We start from the raw sequence: 24,436 nt of genomic DNA, 5'->3' as shown, positions 1-24,436 counted from the left end.
CCCCCCCCCAGCTTATTAATATTATTCAACATATCCCAGATTTTTAAGGAATATTTTTAGATGTAACCCAATTTGTAGTCTTTAACATTTTCATATGTAACTGTAATTTAGTTACACATTTTGACTTAATAACTGTATCAAATTACTGTTACTTTTATTTTGTAATTAAATGACATAACACCTTTACATGTAACTAGTTACTCCCCAACACTGCTAATCAAACACACCTGAATCAACTCATCAGAACATAACCTGAAGTTAATGGGTCAGATAAGGGAGACATCCAAAATATGTACTGTTGGTGTGCCTCTAGGAACAGGGGTGGGAAACACTGGTCTAACATCTCTGTTTGTTCTCTCACATGCTGCTCTGGATGGTGATGTTGAAGTCACTGCTGACCCTCTCGCTCTGGATTTTGTTGTTCCTCATATTCTCCCTCTCAGAGTCCATCTGAGCTGATCCGGAGCCGCTGACTGGGATTTTGCTTTCTGATTGGCTGGTTGATTCTCTGTGGTGCAGCACAGTCACTATTTCCACAGGCTCATTAGCTAGTTTATCTGCTGGCTGGGCCATGGAGAGCTCTGATTGGTTGTTGCTGGAGCGGCGGTTCAGGGCATGCTGGGTACAGGAGAAGGAGCGCTGCCGAGGGGCTGGCTGTGGACACAGGAAGTGAGGTGTTGCTGCACGAGCGTTGTCTTGTAGAAGCTCTCTTTCCTCATCTTCTGCTTCAGATGTCACTTCCTGGAGAGTGCTTATTGGGCGAGATGGACGGCCCAGAATCCTGGGGCTGACCAGAGCTGTTGTTGATTGGTTGGGGGCTGGACGCCAATTTTGGGGGGAGGAGCATTGAGCTCTGGCCATCTGCCAATCACTGTTGGGAACAAAACGTAAAATCTCATGAATCCATCCATCTATCTTATCTATCTATATTCCATCTATCCATCCATCCATCCATCCATCCATCCATCCATCCCAATGTCTATCTGTTGTTTTGTCATCATTCAATGTATTTTGTCTGCCTGTCATTTTGACATTTATGACATCTATCTATCTATCTATCTATCTATCTATCTATCTATCTATCTATCTATCTATCTATCTATCTATCTATCTATCTATCTATCTATCTATCTATCTATCTATCTATCTATCTATCTATCTATCTATCTCACCCATCCATCCATCCGTCCATCCATCCATCCGTCCGTCCATCCATCCATCCATCTATCCATCTATCCATCTATCTATCTATCCGTCCATCCATCCGTCCATCCATTCATCTGTCCGTCCATCCGTCCGTCCATTCATCTGTCCATCTATCTATCTATCTATCTATCTATCTATCTATCTATCTATCTATCTATCTATCTATCTATCTATCTATCTATCTATCTATCTATCTATCTATCTATCTATCTATCTATCTATCTATCTATCTATCTATCTATCTATCCATCTGTCCATTTATCTGTCCATCCATCCGTCTATCTATCTATCCATTCGTCCGCCCGTCCATCTATCTATCTATCTATCTATCTATCTATCTATCTATCTATCTATCTATCTATCTATCTATCTATCTATCTATCTATCTATCTATCTATCTATCTATCTATCTATCTATCTATCTATCTATCTATCTATCTATCTATCTATCTATCTATCTATCTATCTATCTATCTATCTATCCATCTGTCCATTTATCTGTCCATCCATCCGTCTATCTATCTATCCATTCGTCCGCCCGTCCATCTATCTATCTATCTATCTATCTATCTATCTATCTATCTATCTATCTATCTATCTATCTATCTATCTATCTATCTATCTATCTATCTATCTATCTATCTATCTATCTATCTATCTATCTATCTATCTATCTATCTATCTATCTATCTATCTATCTATCGTTCAATCCATCCATCCATCCATTCATCTATCTGTCTATCCGTCTGTTTGTCCGTCCGTCTGTCTATCCATCCATCCATCCATCCATCCATCCATCCATCCATCCATCCATCCATCCATCCATCCATCCATCCATCCATCCATCCATCCATCCATCCATCCATCCATCCATCCATCCAACTGTTTATCTATTTGTATAATCAGTAGTCTATATATCTGTCTATTCGTCCATCCATCCATCCATTGGTCTGTCCAATAATCAGTCGATCTATCTATTTATCCATCCATTTAACCATGCAACCATCCATCCCAGCTAACTTGAAAAAAGAACAAACAAAATCTTTTTTTTAATAATTTGTAAAAAAAAAAAAACAAGAATCCATCCATCAATTTCTCTTTCTGCCATTACATCATTTTGTCATTCCATATATATATATATTTTTTTTTAATCGTTCATTATTTCAGTTTTTTATTTTATCTCTGTAGGCTTAGCTCTATGTATTGCTCTCTAGTACAGCCGCTCCAAAGTGATCTTACTCTGGTGGAGGTGTTGGCATCCCTCTGTGATTTATCACCCCAGAAAACGAGGCACTTCTTCCAGGCAGACATGGAGGTGAAGCGACCCAAGGAGAAAACACATACGTGCGATCATCCCAGAGCACCTCAGTGGAGGGATCTAGAGGAACTGGCGCCCTCTGAACTCTGTGAGCCAATAAGAGCTCCAGAACTTGATGATGTAATCCTTCTCGCGCCACATCCAGCGGTCGTCGGCCCTTGCAGTCGGTCAGGTCTTGGTTGGCACCGTTTAGCAGCAGGAATCGAGCAGTGTCAAAGCAGCCATGGAGAGCCGAGAGAAACAAAGCTGTTTCGCCCTATAGAGAAATGTGAGTAAAGTTTCATTTTTGGGTGAACTATCCCTTTAACAACCCCAACAACGGTGACCTTTAAAAGTACCATCAAGGTCAGGAGTGTTCAAACTCGGTCCTGGAGTGCCGGTGTCCTGCTAAGTTTAGCTTTAACATACTGGCCAAGAAGTTGCCAGTATATCTAGTAAGAGCTTGATTAGCTGGTTTAGGTGTGTTTGATTAGGGTTGAAGCTAAACTCTCCAGGACATCGGCCCTCCAGAACCGAGTTTGGACATCCCTGATCAAGGTAGTTTAAAGTTAAAATGCCAATACATAAAGGTATAAATGACTCCTTAGAAATACTCCTTATAATGGTTACTTCTGCATAACGGAACTCTATATCGCTTCACTGATGGCAGTAATTCATTCATTCATTTTCTTTTCAGCTTAGTCCCTTTATTAATGCGGGTCGCCACAGCGGAATGAACCACCAACTTATCCAGCACGTTTTTACGCAGCGGATGCCCTTCCAGCTGTAACCCATCTCTGGGAAATGCAGTAATTCATATATTGGAAATAAAATTACTTGTGCTATTACTTGTGCATTCCTAATAGAATAATTCTTATTCTAGTAATACTGCTGTAGAGCAACGATTTGTTCATACTAATTACTAGATGGATTTAAAAAAGTATTCATATAATAAAAAAGTAATTATAGAATTAAATTAACCACCAATAATATGTGACAGTCATATCTGTCTGTCTGTCCGTCGGTCCATTCATTCATTTATTCATCCATCTATTTGTCCATTCATCCATCTATCCATCCATCTATTTGTTCATCCATCCACCATCCATCCATCCATCTATCCATTCATCCATTTGTCCATCCATCCATCTATTTGTCCATTCATCCATCTATTTATTTGTTCATCCATCCATCTATCTTTTTGTTCATTCATCCATCTACCTATCTATCTTTTTGTCCATCCATCCATCCATCCATCCATCCATTTGTCCATCCATCCATTTATTTGTCCATCCATCCACCTATCTATTTATCCATCAATCCATCTATTTATTTGTCCATCCATCCATTTATTTATCCATCCATCCATCCATCCATCCATCCATCTGTCCATTCATCCACCTATCTATTTACCCATCAATCCATCTATCTTTTTGTCCATTCATCCTTTTATTTGTCTATCTATCTATCCATCCATCCATCGATCCGTCCATCCATCTATTTGTCAATCCATCCACCTATCTATTTACCCATCCATCCATCTATCTTTTTGTCCATTCATTCATCTATCTATTTGTCCATCCATCCATCTAGCTATTTGTCCATCCATCCATCTATCCATCCATCCATCTATCCATCTATCTTTTTGTCCATCCATCCATCTATCTATTTGTCCATCCATCCATCCATCCATCCATCCATCCATCCATCCACCCACCCACCTATCTATTTACCCACCCATCCATCTAGCTATTTGTCTTTTTTCCATCCATCCATTTTTCCATCCATCCTTTTTCCATCCATTTTTCCATCCATCCTTTGTCCATCCATCCATTTTTCCATCCATCCGTCTATCTATTTATCCATCCATCATGATTCCAGCAAACACAGAACCATCCACTAACGTTCCTATATGGTTATTGTTTTGTTTCCATTTGACTATTTTTATGGAACCACATAAAACTGTAGATAGGCCTAACCTGGCCTAACCTGCCCTGAACATTCCAAGGAGGTTTATTTGTAACAACTTAAAGAGAACCTAAAAGAAAATGTTCCCACAACATTCTCCTAACCAGGAGGGAACATTCTATTCATGAAGAAAACTGTATTCATTACAGAAAACTTTCCTGTAACTGAAGCACCCGGCTTTCCTCCGGATGCTTCGGTTTCCCCCACAGTCCAAAGACATGAGCTATAGGTAAACTGAATTAACTAAATTGGCCGTAGTGTATGAGTGTGTGGATGTGAGAGTGTGTGGGTGTTTCCCAGTACTAGGTTGTGGCTAGAAGGGCATCGAAAAAAACATATGCTGAAATAGTTGGCGGTTCATTCCGCTGTGGCGACCCCTGATTAAAAAAAAGGGTCTAAGCTGAAGGAAAATGAATGGTGCATGGCTCTGTGTTATAGCCAGTTTTTGTTGTTGTTGTTGTTGTATTGTGACTGGAAGGGCGTCCACCACATAAAACATATGCCAGAGTAATTGGCGGTTCATTCCACTGTGGCTACCCCTAATAGATCAGAGACTAAGTAGAAGGATAATGAGCGTTTTGCTGTACTTTACCTTATGGTCCTGTAAGTCCACTGCAGCACCGTAGCGGATGAGAGTCCGTGTCAATGGGAGGTGGTTTACTGAGCATGCCCAGTGGAGGGCAGATCTCCCTGGATGAACAGAACAACAGAGACAGAAAGAGAAAAGAAAGCGAGAAGCATTGATCAGTGAAAGCGTGATCAGGAAATGCTGCGTTGTGGTGCGTAGAGGGGGTCACAAAATAGTGGATGAAGCCCAAAAAGAATGATGAGAGGACATCCAGGAACGTGTTGTGGAAAGGGAAAACAGGAAGTCAGCGATCGTGAGGGAGAAACAGAGGCATGGGAGGTTAATACATTATTTCCACATTGACGGGCCGCTACAGCACATTAACTCTGCTCTGAATGGGACGTGTTTATCAGGGGTGCTGGAGAGGGAAGCAGGAGCACAGGAAAGCGGCAGTGGGGAGTTGAGGACAGGACAGGACAGGGAAAGACAAAACCAGAAAGAGCAAAACACATTACTCCCCGACTGCAAAGAAAACAAACTGTTCATGTCATGTATTTCTGAAGACCACGCTGACCTCCACATGCCACAGAAGGGTCATTCCTACAGTTTAGTGGATCTGTGCCTCCTACGCTACATGATTTACTTGGTTATCTATTTATCTAAATTTGAAACACATTTATTTAACATAAGTTAATTAACATTCATGTGACATTTTTTATAACATGCCCTATTTAAATGTATTTTAAAATTAGAGATATTTAGTTATAATTATAAATTATTATTATAAAATATAATTATAGTTATGTTATTATTGATGTCATTTTCATTCTTTAAATACTTGCTTACTTTCAAATAAAGGTGTCCTTCAATTTGCTATACTTGTGTGTATATATATATATATATATATATATATATATATATATATGTATATATGTATGTATATGTATATGTATGTATATGTATGTATATGTATATGTATGTATATGTATATATATGTATGTATATATATATATATATATATATATATATATATATATATATATATATATATGTATGTATGTATGTATGTATGTATGTATGTATGTATGTATGTATGTATGTATGTATGTATGTATGTATGTATATATATATATATATACATACATACATACATACATACAGGTGAAGTCAGAATTATTAGCCCCCGTTTATTTTTTCCCCAATTACTGTTTAACGGAGAGAAGATTTATTCCACACATTTCTTCATAACTCATTTCTAATAACTGATTTATTTTATCTTTGCCATGATGACAGTAAATAATATTTGACTAGATATTTTTCAAGACACTTCTATACAGCTTAAAGTGAGATTTAAAGGCTTAACTTAATCCCAGGTTAGGGTAATTAGGCACGTTATTGTATAACAATGGTTATAACGAAAGGGACTAATAATTTTGACCTTAAAATGGTTTTAAAAATGTAAAACTGCTTTTATTCTTGCCAAAATAAAACAAATAAGACTTTCTCCAGAAGAAAAAATATTATCAGACATACTGTGAAAGTTTCCTGAATCTGTTAAACTTCATTTGGGAAATATTTAAAAAAGAAAAACAAATTCAGAGGGGGGCTAATAATTCTGAATTCAACTGTATATATACAGTGCTCAGCATAATTGAGTACACCTCATTTTGAAAATGATTATTTTTATCCATTTCTCAATGAATTTAGGCAATATATTTTGGTGCATTTAAACAAAACATATTTATTAAAAAGATATACTTATTCAAATAATATTTTAGTCACCAAATATATTTAGAAATTAAAATACAATACAATAAATTTCAAGCAAAATATTGCAAAAATAAATTACAACCTACAAAATTTCAACTAAATTTTCTATATGTTTTTTCTTCTTGATTTTTCTCTTTTTGAAATTTGTATTTAATATTTTTCTATAACATATAAATTTGATTTTACTAGTTTTTGGAACGTTATCGTAGGTTATTTTGTTATATTTATATTTATTAAAGTCTGGAATTTTAATCCCCCTCAATTATTAGCCCCCTGTTTATTTTTTTCCCCAATTTCTGTTTAACGGAGTGCAGATTTTTTTCAACATATTTCTAAACATAATAGTTTTAATAACTCATCTCTAATAACTGATTTATTTTATCTTTGTCATGATGACAGTAAATAATATTTGACTAGATATTTTTCAAGACACTTCTATACAGCTTAAAGTGACATTTAAAAGCTTAACTAGGTTAATTAGGTTAACTTGGGGGGTTAGAGTAATTAGGCAAGTAATTGTATCATGATGGTTTGTTCTGTAGACTATAGAAAACAAATTTAGCTTAAGGGGCTAATAATTTTGACACTAAAATGGTTTTTAAAAAAATTTAAAACTGCTTTTATTCTAGCCAAAATAAAACAAATAAGACTTTCTTTTTAATTATAAAATATTATCAGACATACTGTGAAGATTTCCTTGCTCTGTTAAACATATATTTTAAAAATAAAATAAAAGGGGGGCTAATAATTCTGACTTCAACTGTGTGTGTGTGTGTGTGTGTGTGTGTGTGTGTGTATATATATATATATATATATATATATATATATATATATATATATATATATATATATATATATATATATATATATAAACAGTATATACTGTATATAGATATAATAAGATAGATAATAATACAATGTACAAAAGGCATCATTGAGGGCATCTTTCAAGTTAGAATTTCCCAGGGGTATAAATAATTTCAGCCTTCACTGTATATAATTTGGTAAAGGAAATTATGTAAATACAGTTTATAGGCCACAAAAAAAACTGTCAATTGGCAGTAATGTAATTTTAGGGTCTAGTTATAGACTTGACCCTTGACCTGTGTGTGTTTTTCTGACAGAGACACATTTTCTCCAAATGAAAAGGATTTAAAGCCCGCTCCATCCAGAAATCCACCAAGCTGCAGGAATGAGCTGGTCAGACTGGGTGTTATGTTACTCTTACCGGTGTGGTCGGTGTTATTGACCGGTACTCCGGCTCTCAGCAGCTCCAGAACCACTCGGTCCAGGCCACTTCTAACCGCCCGGATCAGAACCACAGACCCGTCCGGCCCGCACCACTGCACCGGGGCAGCCTTACAGAGAGCCCACGGTCAGTTCTCTCATACAAACAAATATCCTCAGATCCTTTTCAGATGCTCCAAATATTATGGTCATGCAGGCTGAAAACACACTCACGGTTCTTGGTGGTCTTTGAGGTGCAGGAACAGCGTTTCTTTCCCATCCTCTAGGGGGAGCTGAAATCACAAAATTAAGTTACAATTTAATTGTGTCCCAGACATGACAGCATACTATAGTAATTTATTGTAAAATACACTGTAGTATAGACTAGTAAAGTGTATTACGCTGCATATATTATAGGATAATTATATTACATTATAGGATACAACACTTACTGTTGTGGGTACTATAGTGAACAGGTAAATTGTAATAAATACTGTAGTATGCTTTAGTTTTACTACAGTAAACTGTGGTTTACTGTTGTGTAATGTATCATGTAGTTGTAAAAAGTGCAGTATTGATTAATGTGTTTTTATATTACTATAGTTTACCATAAAAATACCATAGCTGATTAATTCAAGTTCTTTACTATAGTGTGGTTCAGAAACACCACAGTATTTACTATAAACTGCTCTAGTTTTTTCCATATGGGTCTTCATGTCTGTCTTAAGTTTGCACTTTATCTTTTTTCCATAGCATATTGTAAAATAAATACATAAAAAAATTACAGAAATAACCCAAAGTAGCAAAAAGGAAAGTTTGTTTAAATTAATGACCCAATTTAAACTAAATAAATCCTTCATTCATTCATTTTCCTTTGGCTTAGTCCCTTTATTCATCAGGGGTCGCCACAGCGGAATGAACCGACAACTTATCCAGCATATGTTTTACACAGCGGATGCCCTTCCAACTGCAACCCAGTACTGGCAAACACTCATTCACATACATATACCGCGGACAATTTAGTTTATTCACTTCACCTATAATGCATGTATTTGGACTGTGGGAGAAACCGGAGCACCCGGAGGAAACCCACGCCAACATGGGGACAACATGCAAACTCTACACAGAAATGCCAACTGACCCAGCTGGGACTCAAACCAGCGACCTTCTTGATGTGAGGTGACAGTGCTAACCACTGAGCCACCGTGTTGCCCCTAAATAAATCACTAAATAAAATAAAAATTAATTTTTTATAAAAAAAATATAAATGATATGAAATAAGTTTGGGTAGAAGTTATTATAATAACATGGAAAAGGTAAATATTCAAATAAACAAAAAAACATGTCAAAACCAGAGAATTTCACCAAAGCTCAAATAATCTAAAACAAAATGAGAAATAAAAGCAAAATTCAATATGTGATTATATAAACTCTTTACTGTAGTTTTTTCTGGTAAATAAAACAACGATTTTAGAAGAAAATCAAGAAAAAATAAAAAGCCTGAATAAAACACAAAGCATACAGTTCACAATTTTTGAGTTAAAATTTAAGACAAAATTATTATGCCTTCTGTGAATTTAGATTCTTTTAAAAATATTTCCCAAGTGCTGTTTAACAGAGAGAACATAATGAAACATATTTGTATTAGTTAATTTCTAATGACTATTTTATGTTGTCTTTACCGTGATGACTGTAATAATAATTATAATAATAAAAATGGGGCGTAACGGTGGCAGAGTGGGTAGCCTAATCGCCTCACAGCAAGAAGGTTGCTGATTCAAGCCTCAGGTGGGTCAGTTAGTGGAGTTTGCATGTTCTCCCCGTGTTGGCGTGGGTTTCCTCTGGGTGCTCCAGTTTCCCCCACAGTCCAAACACATGGGCTATAGGTGAATTGAATAAACTAAATTGGCCGTTGGCCATGGGTGTTTCCCAGTGATGGGTTGCAGCTGAAAGGGCATTCGCTGCGTAAAACATGTGCTGGATAAGTTAGCGGTTCATTCCCAGATTACTAAAGGGACTAAGCCGAAAAGAAAATGAATGAATGAATGAATGAATGAATAATAATAATAATAATAATAATAATAATAATAATAATAATAATAATAATAATAATAATGCCTTACATTTCTATAGCGCTTTTCTGGACACTCAAAGTTCTTAATATATTTTTGGGGGGAATCTCCTCATCCACCACCAGTGTGCAGCTTCCTCCTGGATGATGTGATGGCAGCCATATGGCGCCAGACCAGACTATATTGGGCACACCACACACCAGCTGATTGGTGGAGAGGAGACAGAGTGATGAAGCCAATTATGATATGGGGATGGTTAGGAGGCCATGATGGACGGAGGCCAGTGGGCAACTTTTGGCCAGAATGGCCTTTTGGCCTCTTTTTTGAAGGACATCCTGTGGTTTTTAACGACCATAGAGAGTCGGGACCTCGGTTTCGATGACCTCATCTAAAAGACAGCGCTCACTGAGCAGTATAGCGTCCCCATCAATATACTAGGGTATTAGGACCCAATCAGACCGCAGGTTGAGCGCCCCTGCTGGCCTCACTAACACCACTTTTGGCCGCAACCTAGTTTTCCCATGTGGTCTCCCGTCCAGGTACTGACCAGGCACAGCCCTGCTTAGCTTCATTGAGTGACCATGTGAGAGTTGCAGAGAACTAGCTGCCAGTGGTAAATAATATTTTACTAGATATCTTTCAAGATACTAGTATTCAGCTTAAAGTGACATTTAAAGGCTTAACTAGGCAAGTTAGGGTTAATTAGTCAAGTCACTGTATACGGATGGTTTGTTCTGTAAATAATAAAATTAATCTTTCTTAAAGGGGCTAATAATATTGATCTTAAAATGGTTTTTAAAAATGTAAAAACTGCTTTTATTCCCACTAAAATAACATAAATAAAACTTCATCAGAAGAAAAATATTATAGTAAATACTGTGGAAAAAGGCTTTGCTTTGTTAAACATCACTTGGGAAATATTTAAAAATAATAAAAATAAAAATCATAATAATATAATAATTTTGCCCTTCAACTATATATATATATATATATATATATATATATATATATATATATATATATATATATATATATATATATATATAGATATATATATAGATATATATATAGATATATATATAGATATATATATAGATATATATAGATATATATATAGATATATATATATATAGATATATATAGATATATATATATATATATATATATATATATATATATATATATATATAGATATAGATATATAGATAGATATATATATATATATATATATATATATATATATATATATATATAGATAGATAGATAGATAGATAGATAGATAGATAGATAGATAGATAGATAGATAGATAGATAGATATATATATATAGATATATATATATAGATATATATATATATATATATATATATATATATATATATATATATATATATATATATATATAGATAGATAGATAGATAGATAGATAGATAGATAGATAGATAGATAGATATATATATATATATATATATATAGATAGATAGATAGATAGATAGATAGATAGATAGATAGATAGATAGATAGATATAGATATATATATATATATATATATATATATATATATATATATATATATATATATAGATATATATATATAGATATAGATATATATATAGATATATATATATATATATATAGATCTATATATATATATATATATATATATATATATATAGATATATATATATATATATATATATATATATATATATATATATATATATATATATATATATATATATATATATAGATATATATATATAGATATAGATATATATATAGATATATATATATATATATATAGATCTATATATATATATATATATATATATATATATATATATATATATATATCTATATATATATATATATCTATATATATATATATATATATATCTATATAGATATCTATATAGATATCTATATATATCTATATAGATATCTATATATATATATATCTATCTATATATAGATATATATATATATATATCTATATATATATATATATATATATATATATATATATATATATATATATATATATATATATATATATATAGATTTTTCTGGAGGTGTGCAGTATGGGATGCAGTCAGTCTCACCCAGCATGCGGGGCTGTTGGTGACTGTAGTGCTTTTGTTCTGGTGATCTGTGGTCGCAGATACTCTTATTGATGTCCTCCATGGAGCTCTGGGTCACATCAGTGTCGCTTCCGATGTCCAGTTCCTTCCTCAGTGGTCTAAAATCAGCACATAACACACTCAAACAGTTCCTCAGTTTCCTCACTTACAATCTAAACTCTTCAAAGACTCACCGCATGCGGATTGCGTCCTCGCCGAGTGGCTCCTTACGCCTCTTTCCCGACTCCTTCCCTTTCTTGTTCTTCTTCATCCCGTTTCTGTCTTTCTCTCGACCTGACCTGCTTCTCTTCTCCTCCGAGTGTCGAGTCCAGGCTTTGCTGGCGTTATTGCTGTCGGTGAGTGTGGATCTGTGCCGCAGTCGATCTGCTCCATCCCTCCGCTCTCGTCTCCTCTTTAACCACAGTAAAAGCACGGTAATGATGACGGCCAGAGCCACGCAGAGACCCGTTGCCACTCCGACCACAGGCCACATCCACACTGGAGAGTCACGAGCTGAGAGGATGGACATCAATGTAAGAAAATCAACATTGCAAGATCTTCTCTGAAAAATCTATTATTGTCCTTATTCTTGATGTACGATCAGCCATTGGAATCTTTTTGGCTCGAGACTTCCGCTCTCATGTACTTTCATTAATTTTTAGATGGTAAAAATACTTATTAAATATATATTCTACTTTTTATGTATAGTCATAAACACACTTATGTATAGTGGAAGTAGTTTGACCGTTTCCTGGCGTTTATTATTCCTAGTCATTTCTAAAACAATTGCAAAAACAAGAGCACTTCCGCATTGCAAAATTTTGTGATTCACAGGTGTTTTCCGTATAATTACGGTTGTGAATTGCATTATGGTATGTTGATCTCTGCTCTGTCGACTTTTAAAGTTGAAAACTCAACTCTACAGTTTAACAAAGTTTCTTTTATTGACATTTTATTAGTTTGACAATGTATATAGAGATAAATAAGTGTGTAAAATAACAGAAAATGTACTGGCAGTTTATTACAAGAATACTGTACCATAATATACAACACCAACCAGACAATATATCACTTTAAACCAGTGGTTTCCAACCCCCGGGCTGCGGACTGGTACTGGCCTGACGATTAATTGGTACCAGGCCGCAGAATAAATCAATATTAAATCAGTTTTATGCATTATCTGAGTCTAAACAATCTTTTATTTTGAAAAACATTTTATTTTGAAGAATGACCGTATTCTCTCACTTACATCTCGGTCACTTGAGCGCCCAAATTTAACCCACAAGCAGCAAAATGAGTAAGAAGCACCCGTCTTTGGAAAGTTTCTTTGCGAAGAAGTAAAGGCCCAGTGAAGCAACCTATAAACTGCCAGGGAATGGATCCGCAACCCATTTGCCAACAAATCAAGTGAATCCAGCATGTGCAAGACAAAATTGTTGCTCAGCTTGTGCTTGCATATTGGGAGTGACACGGTTGTGCCTTCCAGGCGCACCCATTTGACAACATCATACATTTTTAAAATGCCATGAACGCACGTCATGTGACAAGAACTGACCGATCAACTGCATATACACATTTCGGTAGACTAATTATATCAGACAAACAAAGAACACCCAAACCTTGCAGTTGTTTTGTAAGCTTTTGTAATGTTTTGTCATCCTCTGAGAAAAAAACGGTTGCCTATAATCTACCTACACCCACCCCCCACCTTCTCAGCCCTTGCCCCCCCTAATCGGTCCGTGGTAAAATTGTCAAGCGTTGACCTGTCCGCGGTGATAAAAAGGTTGAGGACCACTGTTTTAAACTATTAAAATGTTAATTTGAAAGTCACTTTTTCAAAAAATTTCAAGGTTAAAAGTTGTTGGAATAAAGATTAAGGTCCCATAAAGCAATTCAAAAGCATAGAAATATGAGGAAAAAAAAAAAAATTAAACATGAATCACAAAATATGTAAAACTGCTAATTTACGAATATGTATTACAGTGTAGTTATCCATTACATTTAATATTACAATCTAAAAATTACGACAGTACATTTATTAGATTTTACTGCACTGAAAAGTCTTTTTTTAAGTGTGCATATAGATTGTTTATCCAAATTCGAGCAATCAGACTTTAGTATCTTCATCCCCACATCTCCAGTAGGGGCTGTTATAGGTAAATTGAGAGATAATAAAAATTAACAATTCGGTAAATGTGTGAATATTAGGCCTGTGTTTTGCACAGCGTGGTGTTTAAATTGTTGGGCACGATGAGTATTTTAATCCATAAGTTTTGTATGAGAATTGTGTCCTCAATCAGGTGGAAAGGATTCTGAATGATCCAACTCATTTTTTTTTTTGTATGCACAATATGAACTGCTTTCCTCTGGTAGGAGATATAAGAGTCCCTAAGTGTAGGTTGAACCAATACAAGAAATCCTTGGTACCTGTTTCAGTGGGTTTATTTAAGAGTTTCTCTTAATTATTATTATTGTAACTACTGTATTTTCTGTATTGTTTTTTAATGTATGTCTGCAACAATGCTACTGTTTCCTTTCAAGGACTACTACTACTACTACTACTACTACTACTACTTAAACCCACCATTGCGTTCCTCTTTTGGCAGTTTTGGCTCCTCTCTGGCTCCGATCTCCTCATCGACTCCTCGAACACTGATTATGGCCGTCTGGATCTCCGGGATCATGGGGAACGAGGGCTGGTTTTGTGTCAGGACGGCCTGAAGGAAGTGAGCGGCTTCAGCAGCGTAATCAAAACAGGTGGAGAGAAGACGAGAGCAGGGCCTATTGTCCAGCTGGAGGAAGAACACTGACCTGGCAAACAAAAACACACAGGGTCAGAAAACACAGCATCTAAACAAATGTCATTTGCATGAAGAAATCTTGAGAGAGAGAGGTAGTTGTGTAAAAGTAAATCATTTATTTATTATTTATTTATTTTAAATAATTGGTGCACACATTTAAGTTAACAAGTAGTTAAATTAAAACCGTACCCATCGCTGTCGGAAGCAGGAGTGTGTGTGTAGATCTCAGCGAGCTGCCGTGTGTCTACAGTGTACAGGTCTGCGCTGGCCTGCAGAGGAGCCGCTCCTCTGAGTTTGACGCTGGTCTGCAGGACGGTGCTCAAGGGCCACAGCAGAGAGCTGTTCTGGATCTGACCCTTCAGGAATGGGATCCGGGTGTGGAGAATCAGGCTGCCTTTGGCCCAGATTGGGTAATGATTTTTGTGGCAGTCTGAACCGTCCCATCCGCATGCAGCATTGTTGCAGCCCTGGTCACAGTGGCCGTTGTCATAATGATTTCGACAGTACTGAATATGTCCTGGTCTGAGAGAACACAACATATGATTTGCTTAAACCCTTGTGTGCTGTCGGGATGTTTTCGTCCACTTTGGGCTGATTTTGAGGGTTAGTTTGGACATAACTTTCTGCAAATGGCATGATTTTTGGTGATAGATCTTATTTTGACACATATTTTGGTCATTTTTTTAAAAACTCAACAATACACTCTGGGCAAATTGACTTTTTCAACATCTTTTGGTTATGTTGGGGTCTGTTTTTGCCCCATTGACTTCCATTATAATCATATTTTTTTTGGGTTGGAAAGCTGTGACACCATAGTATCATGCATTCTTGATTGTTGGTGGTTTTGCCTGTGGGGAAGAGGTAAAATTTGTCATTTTTACTGTTGATCATCAGTTACAATGCAAAAAACACTTAGTTTCTGGATTGTATATGGAGTTTAGTGTGTGTGTGTGTGTGTGTGAGAGAGAGAGAGTGTAAGCGAGATCTTTGCAAACTTATCTTGATATGTCTAAGAAAATAAAAAATAATGCATCTCAGCTCTTAGAACATAGTGAACATAGTGAGTGTATTCCTGCACTTACGCTGTAATCTGCTGTTTTATTCCATAGAACTCCATATAAAAGCCGCTTTTTTGAACAAGCCTATCTAAAGGGTTACTGGTGCCTAAAACTTACAATAATCAGCATTAAATGACACATTTTACCTCTTCCCAACAATGAAAACCACCAACACTCAAGAATGCATGATTAAATGGTGTCAAAGATTTGCAATCAAAAAATGTGGATATCCATAATTGACGTCAATGGGGCAAAAACAGCTACCAACACAATGAAAGGGTAGTCAATTTGAACAATACACAAGGGTTTAAGGCTCAATATGTATGATTTGTCTTCATTAAAATATTTTAAAAACACTGTAAGGGCTTATTCACACCAAACGTGTCTTTTCTTATAAAAACGAGAGATGCAACACTTCAGAATGGTTTGAAAAACGTGCAGCATAAAGCTGATAAGGCTGATTTATACTTCTGCGTCGAGTAATCGGCGTGACCCACGGTGCCTGCCTTGCGTGTAGTCATCCATTTATACCTCTGCCCACTGTTTGTGTTGCTCTGCAATAACACTTCCGAAACACTAGGTGGTAGTAAGTTTTTATTTCACCTCTGTGTTGAGTTTCTTTAAGAGTGTTTTGTTTTTTTCTGAACATTACAAGTAGCTCAATCTCGCTCATTCAAAAGCTGGAACTGGCGGATGTGCAACAACATTAATCATAAGATAAACACAAAACAAAAGCTTCCATCTGGAGCTCCTTCACAGGACTTAACACTTGTAAACGATCGCTCCAATAGGCTCGAGGCTCTCAGCACCGCCTACGCTCGTCACCGATACCAAACCGACCAATCTCAGAGCTTGCGCTATGCGTCGTTGTGATGTAGACGTAGTGGTGGGCAAAGCGAGGCTTCATGAAACACTGAAACAGTCGAAGCAAATGTGTCGAAGCTTCGAAATGTTTGGAAACCCCTCTCTACGGTGACACCTAGTGGTCATTTTTTATGTATTGCACTGGAAGAGCTTCAGCAAAGTACAGTTGAGCAAATTGAGGTATCAAACTCCCTTTGTAGATTGGAATCTTCAAGTGATTTAGCGGAGTGGTTAGGGTTCCTGACTACCATACGGGGATAGTGGGTTCGAATCCAGGCTGTTGCAGCTATTTTGAAATGCTTCAATATCAGTTTGAAATGCTTTATTCTTGTATCGTTTTGTTTCAACATTGGTCTCACATCCGAATAAACACTTTGTGAATAAATATGTCTTGTTTTGGCCATAAAACAGGGTTGTTGCAAGATCAGAGATGGTTGTGGCCAGAAGTTAACAGGAATTATTTATATTATTCATTAAATTTCCCTTTGTATTTTATTAACGTCTACCCAAAACCTAAACCCAACCGTCACAGTACTGTAAAAATATTCATAATTGTTTTACAGTGTTACAAAAATGATGCTAAATTGATGGCGTATCAGCAGCTGTATCCTGTCTAGACGACACCATAAAACAGTAACATGATTAAAATACATAAAACCAGGATTTCGGAGTATTTGCGCAAGTTGGGATTTGAACCCAAAAGTTATTTGAATCATAGTAACAACATGCACACACACGGTCCACTAGGCCATATGAGACAGAAGTTGAAGCGACTCTGTCAGTCAAATGCAGATTCGCCAGGTCTCGAAACGCTTCTGAAATGCCTGATGATTTGAATCGCTTTAGTCACGTGACCAGGTGTTTCGAAACACTTTAGTCATGTGACCTGGGTGTTTCGGATCATGCTTTGGTGTAGTGTTTCAAAACACTTGCTCTTCGGGATCTCGACACTGTGTCGATACGTCAGTTTCACGTCAGTTTCCCTAAGTAGACGTATGGTTGAATTTTTGGGGAGGTGCGCAAAAGTATAAATCAGCCCTAAGGGTATCTAGGCACAGCCACTGTGCGCCTGTGAATAGTGGCTTTTTTTTCCTTGCTGGTTTTATTATTGAGGCGTGCTGTGTGCAAAATTGCAGCTACAGTTTGTTTACGTTTGCCGTGAGGAATCATTTCAGAATGCGCGATAGTGAAAGTGTTGTGGATGGATGATGTCCAACTCCAGGGGAGTTTTCTTACGTGTTTGGTGCATGTTCATTGTCGTTCAGTCTGACATTATGACTGCTGAGATCTTACAGTGTGACATGAGAGCCATGTTCGTGCAGTCTGACATGCTACAATCATTCAGCATTATACAAAATCTCACAGTGTGAGCCGGCCTTTAGACAAACTGCCAGTCTCAGTTCAAAATCAAATGATTTATGGAAATTGGTGGTCTTCTTTTTAATGTGTTTCCAGTATCCCTAGTAAACTTTCAAACTGACCCATGGAAAATTCCGGACTTCAGTGTGCAAAGACTATATAAATATACTATAATGATAATTAGTGTTAACTCCTTCAGCTTGTCCATCAACATGATTTCTTCAAGAGTCCTGTTATGAAGACCACAAGCTCTGATTTTTTGTGAAAGAAAAACTCAGAGATTTGGGAGAAGACAAATCTCCTCACCCGGCCAAAGCATCATCAAAATATGCCTTTGTTTGTTGAGAATACACACCCTCTAGTGGTAAAAATTACATACTGTGCAATTAAAGGGGTCATGATATGTAAAGTCAAACTTGCCTTGATTTTTATATTACACTTTATAGAGATACTGCTGGTTTCTAGGTATTGAGTGATATTAGTGCAGGGGTGTCCAAACTCGGTCCTGCAGGGTCGGTGTTCTGCATAGTTTAGCTCCAAGTTTTTTTCAAAACACCTGCCTGGAGCTTTCTAGTATACCTAAAAAGAGCTTGATTGGCTGGTTCAGGTGTGTTTAATTGGGTTGGAACCAAAATATGCAGGACACTGGCCCTCCAGGACTGAGTTTGAGCAGTCCTGTATTAGCATGTGTGTGTGTGTGTTGTGCTGATTTCTCACACGCAGGTGCCTTTGTCTTTGAGGCAGTCGAATCCGTCTCTCAGACAGTCAGAAGTCGAGCAATCCTGATCACAGACTCCATTCCCAAACCTGGCCTGACACGACTTTCCTGCCGGACAGCTGCTGTACGGCTCACTGGGGGATCCTTTTTTGAGGCAAGTGAAAAATAGAATTATTGATTAGTTCTGAAGGTTTTTTAAATGCGTTTGTGAAAGGAGTCTCTGATGCTCAACAAGACTGCATTTATTTGATCATAAAGTAAAAGTAAAAGCAGTGAAATATGTTTGATTTTAAATGACTATTTTAATGCATATATTTAAAACTGTTTCTGTCAGGCAAAGCTGGATTTTGAGGCTTTAGTGCCGCTGAGAAATCGTTCTAATGTAATGATATGATTCACACAATAATATTTCTTATTACTGTCAATGTTGCAGAACAAAACGTTATTATTTAGAAATATATTTATACAGTTCGTCAAAATTATTAGCCCCCCTTTGAACTTTTTTCTTTTTTAAATATTTCCCAAATGATGTTTAACAGAGCAAGAGCCTTTAAATGTCACTTTAAGCTGTATAGAAGTGTCTTGAAAAATATCCAGTCAAATATTATTTACTGTCATCATGACAAAGATAAAATAAATCAGTTATTAGAAATGAGTTATTAAAACTATTATGTTTAGAAATGTGTTGAAAAGAATCTGCTCTCTGTTAAACAGAAATTGAGGAAAAAAATAAACAGGGGGGCTAATAATTCTGACTTCAACTGAATATATAGCTAAATTTGGATCTAACAAAATAATTTACAATAATGGTCCAAAAATTAGTAGCCCATATTTATATGTTAGGGAGAAATATTAAATAGAATCTTGTAACTTGTAATTTATTTTTTTTGCAATATTGTGCTTCAGCTTAAATGTATTATCTTTCTATTTTCAAAGATGTTCTGTGACTAAGATATCAGTTTTATAAATATCAGTTTTAATAAATCTGTTTTGTTCAGATGCACCAAAATATATGACCTATATTCACTGAGAAATGGATAAAAATAACCATTTTCAAAATGGGGTGTACTCATATATGCTGAAAATTGTCACTTTATTAGGTACACCTTACTAGTATCGGGTTGGACTAACTTTTGCCTTCAGAACTGCTTTAATCCTTTGTGGCATAGTTTCAACAATGTTCTGGAAATATTCCTCAGAGATTTTGGTCCATATTGACATGATAGCATCACGCAGTTGTTGCAGATTTGTCAGCTGCACATTTATCATGCCAATCTTGCGTTCCACCACATCCCAAAGGTGCTCTATTGGATTTAGCTCTGGTGACTGTGGAGGCCATTTGAGTACAGTGAACTCTGTCATGTTCAAGAAACCAGTCTGAGATGATTCACGCTTTACGACATGATGCGTTATCCTGCTGGAAATAGCCATCAGAAGATGGGTACACTGTGGTCATAAAGGGATGGACGTGGTTAGCAACAATACTCAGGTAGGCTGTGGCCTTGACACGATACTCAATGGTACTAATGGGCCCAAAGTGTACACCACCACCAGCAGCCTGAACCGTTGATACAAGGCAGGATGGATCCATGCTTTCATGTTGTTGTAAATTACTCACGCTTGACGCTTCTTCCGCATCTGGTGTGAACACAGCATAACCCTACTGAATGTCGCAGCAGAAATCGAGACTCATCAGACCAGGCAACGTTTTTCCAATCCTTTATTGTCCAATTTTGGTGAGCCTCAGTTTCCTGTTCTTAGCTGACAGGAGTGGCACCCGGTGTAGTCTTCTGCTGCTGTAGCCCATCTGCCTCAAGGTTTGACATGTTCAAAGTCACTTAAATCACCTTTCTTCCCCATTCTGATGCTCGGTTTGAACAGCAGCAGATCGTCTTGACCATGTCTACATGCCTAAATGCAAGTTGCTGCTATGTGATTGGCTGATTAGAAATTTGCATTAACGAGCAGTTAGACAGGTGTACCTAATAAAGTGGCCGGTTGATTTTTCTTACAAAATATGAATCAGCTATGATCTTTTTGGTCACTAAAAAAATGATTTCTTCCTCTGTAAAATTGAAAGTGATAAATTAAATATGTTTTCTCTTCAAATTCTTTTATCACGTTTCTCAATGTAAACCAGGTTTTAACCATCTGTTACATCACCAACACACTTCGCGGGTCAGTTTGTCCCCCACAGGATGTTCAGTTATAATTATTTCTCAAGTGTTTTGTCAGAACATTAAGCGTCACACTGATCCTCTCATGTCGAGTGTGTTTTTAACTGTGTTTTCTACAAGTTCAGAGTCGTCCTGCTGGAGGAGCCGATCATTGACCTGAATACCAGCAGAAACAGGAAGCAGAGCCATGACACAAACAGGAAGTTACCAGAAGAGACGAACAGGAACAGGAAATGGGAGTGGATGAAGCTGAAGGGCATTACTGCAGTGATGAGGGACAAAAGCTTTCACAGGTGCTGGCTGAAGAAAAACCACCCAATACAACAGCACTCGCTACAGCTTTCAAGGTGATTTTTCAGAGTTGTAGATACAAATTTGATTGCATTTATCCAGATTTATTTACTCTGGTAAAATTTTTGATAACACTTTAGTTTATGAAACGATTGACATAATTTACTATTGGCTCATTACCTCTATATTATTAAGATATGAACTGTTTATTAGCACCTATAAAGTATCAGCTTATTTTACATCCCTGATCCTATCCTATATAAACATCTAAACACAACCACTACCTTAGTAACTATTAATAAGCAGCTCATTAGTGGTTTATTGAGCTAAAAGTCTTTGTTAAGGGTTTGTTAATATTGTGAATTGTACATTTCAATACATTTTTACTTTAAAATCCTCAAATCAAACTGTTTCTTGAAATTGTCCATGAACTACTACCAGTTTTTGAGTGAAAATTATATCTACACCGATCATTTTTTCTTAGTATATAGTATATTAGTATATAGTATATACCTGCATTTCGTTGCCTTGTACTTGTACATGTGTGATGACAATAAATTGAATCTAATCTAATCTAATCTAATCTAATCTAATCTAATCTAATATTTCTCTTTCTCATACAATACTCTTTACTATTCCTCTCTTCTTTGGAGATAAAACTAATCTAAGGTAATTGAAATATTTTTTAAAATAAAATAAATTATGGGCATTACGGTGACACAGTGTGTAGCACAATTGCCTCACAGCAAGAAGGTTGCTGGTTCGAGCCTTGGTTGGGTCAGCTGGCATTTCTGTGTGGAGTTTGCATGTTCTCCCCTGATTCGCGTGGGTTTCCTCCGGGTGCTCCGGTTTCCCCCACAAGTCCAAAGACATGTGGTATAGGTGAATTGGGTAAGCTAAATTGTCCGTAGTGTATGAGTGTGAATGAGTGTGTATGGATGTTTCCCAGAGTTGGGTTGCTGCTGGAAGGGCATCCGCTGCGCAAAACATATGCTGGATAAGTTGGTGGTTCATTCCGCTGTGGTGACCCCTGATTAATAAAGGGACTTTATTATTTAAAAATTTAAAACTGCTTTTATTCTAGCCGGAATAAAACAAATAAGACTTTCTCCAGAAGAAAAAATATTATCAGACATACTGTGAAAATTTCCTTGCTCTGTTAAACATCATTTGGGAAATATTAAAATAATAAAAAACAATTCACAGGAGAGCGAATCATTCTGAATCATTCTGACTTCTACTATATATACAGTTAAAGTCAGAATTATTAGCCCCCTGTTTATTTTTTCCCCCAATTTTTGTTTAACAGAGAGAAGATTTTTTTAACACATTTCTAAACATAATAGTTTTAATAACTCATCTATAATAACTGATTTATTTTATCTTTGCTATGATGACAGTAAATAATATTTGACTTGATATTTTTCAAGACACTTCTATACAGCTTAAAGTGACATCTAAGGCTTAACTAGGTTAATTAGGCAGGTTATGGTAACTAGGCAAGTTATTGTAAAATGATGGTTTGTTCTTTGAATATCGAAAACAAATTTACCTTAAAGGGGCTAATAATATTGACCTTAAAATGGTTTTTAAAAATTAAAAACTGCTTTTATTTTAGCAGAATGGAAACAAATAAGACTATCTCCAGAGGAAAAAATATTATCAGACATACTGTGAAAATTTCCTTGCTCTGTTGAACAGCATTTGGGAAATATTAAAAATAAATAAATAAGGGGGCAAATAATTCTGACTTCAACTATATACATATTATATATTTTCAATAAAATGATATTTTGTTGAATATTACACTTAACCATTACTTGCGGATGTCATTTTTAGTTGAGTAAGTATTTTTATGCTGTTTTAACACCTTAAGATGATTCCAATTAGTTAGTGAATGTCCTTCATTACTTCAGGATCTTCATTAATATTCCTCTAAAAGTGAGTCATCTTTCGAAGCTGTAAATAAGCCAAATATTGTAGATTTTTAAGAAAACACTTTTTTCACTTGAATTTTACACTTAATTAATTCTAATTTACCATTTTTGTACTTTTTTTAAACATTTATTAGCAATTCATTCCTTCGGTTTAGTCTCTTTATTGATCAGGGGTCACCACAGCGGAATGAACCGCCAACTTATCCAGCATACGTTTTACACAGCGGATGCCCTTCCAGCTGCAACCCAGCACTGGGAAACACCCATACACTCTCATTCACAGACATACACTACAGACAATTTAGCTTACCCAATTCACCTATACCACATGTAATTGGACTGTGGGGGAAACCGAAGCATCCGGAGGAAACCCACGCCAACTCAGGGAGAACATGCAAACTCCACACAGAAACGACAACTGACCCAGCTGGAACTCAAACCAGCAACCTACTTGCTGTGAGGTGACGGTGCTAACCACTGAGCCACCTTGTCACCCTTGGCAATTCATAATTATGCTTTTTTAATTTTATACCATAGAAGGAATTATCAGTAATCAATAATAAATTATTCATAATATGTGCAATTTTCTTAAGGTATATGGTTTTAAACACATTATTTAATCAGTTTAATCAAACTAATTAACATTCCTAAATATAATTAGTTTAAATTCATCCCATATCAATAGTTTGCAGCCACTTACCCTAAAAAACAAATAAGTAAATGCAATATTAATATCTCCAAGCAGTCTTGAACTCACCTTGAGCGGATCTGCGCAGAGACCACAGTACGAAGGTAAACCTCAGTATCAAGTGCATGACAGAAACCACAGAAGCAGATTCAGGGCTCCAGATCCTCTTCACGAATCCTCCTAATATGTGTGTGAATCAGCAAATCCTCTCATCTGCTTCTCTGGAGTCTTCAGATGCTCTCCTCAGATGTGTTATCAGTGCAGTAAAACGTTGTGAAGTGTGTGAATGTTCAACGGTTTCCTCGCTTATTTTCTT

The 24,436-nt window shown here is 36.1% G+C and overlaps 1 protein-coding gene across 1 annotated transcript; it reads right to left on the bottom strand.

Moving 5' to 3' along the window:
- Positions 1-24,436, bottom strand: notchl (notch receptor, like). Its single transcript, XM_056475533.1, has 11 exons — positions 24,190-24,436; positions 19,027-19,171; positions 15,218-15,550; positions 14,812-15,038; positions 12,422-12,740; positions 12,210-12,346; positions 8,271-8,329; positions 8,038-8,167; positions 5,064-5,161; positions 2,446-2,780; positions 1-871 (listed from the first exon to the last, which is right to left on the bottom strand). The coding sequence occupies exons 1-11, from the start codon at positions 24,245-24,247 to the stop codon at positions 358-360; spliced, it is 2,355 nt and encodes a 784-aa protein (XP_056331508.1). The 5' UTR covers positions 24,248-24,436; the 3' UTR covers positions 1-357.

This window comes from Danio aesculapii, chromosome 16 (assembly GCF_903798145.1).
Source record: "Danio aesculapii chromosome 16, fDanAes4.1, whole genome shotgun sequence".
Classification (NCBI taxonomy): Eukaryota; Metazoa; Chordata; class Actinopteri; order Cypriniformes; family Danionidae; genus Danio; species Danio aesculapii.
Note: the sequence above shows the minus strand (reverse complement) of the source record. Positions and strands in the feature narration are given on the sequence as shown.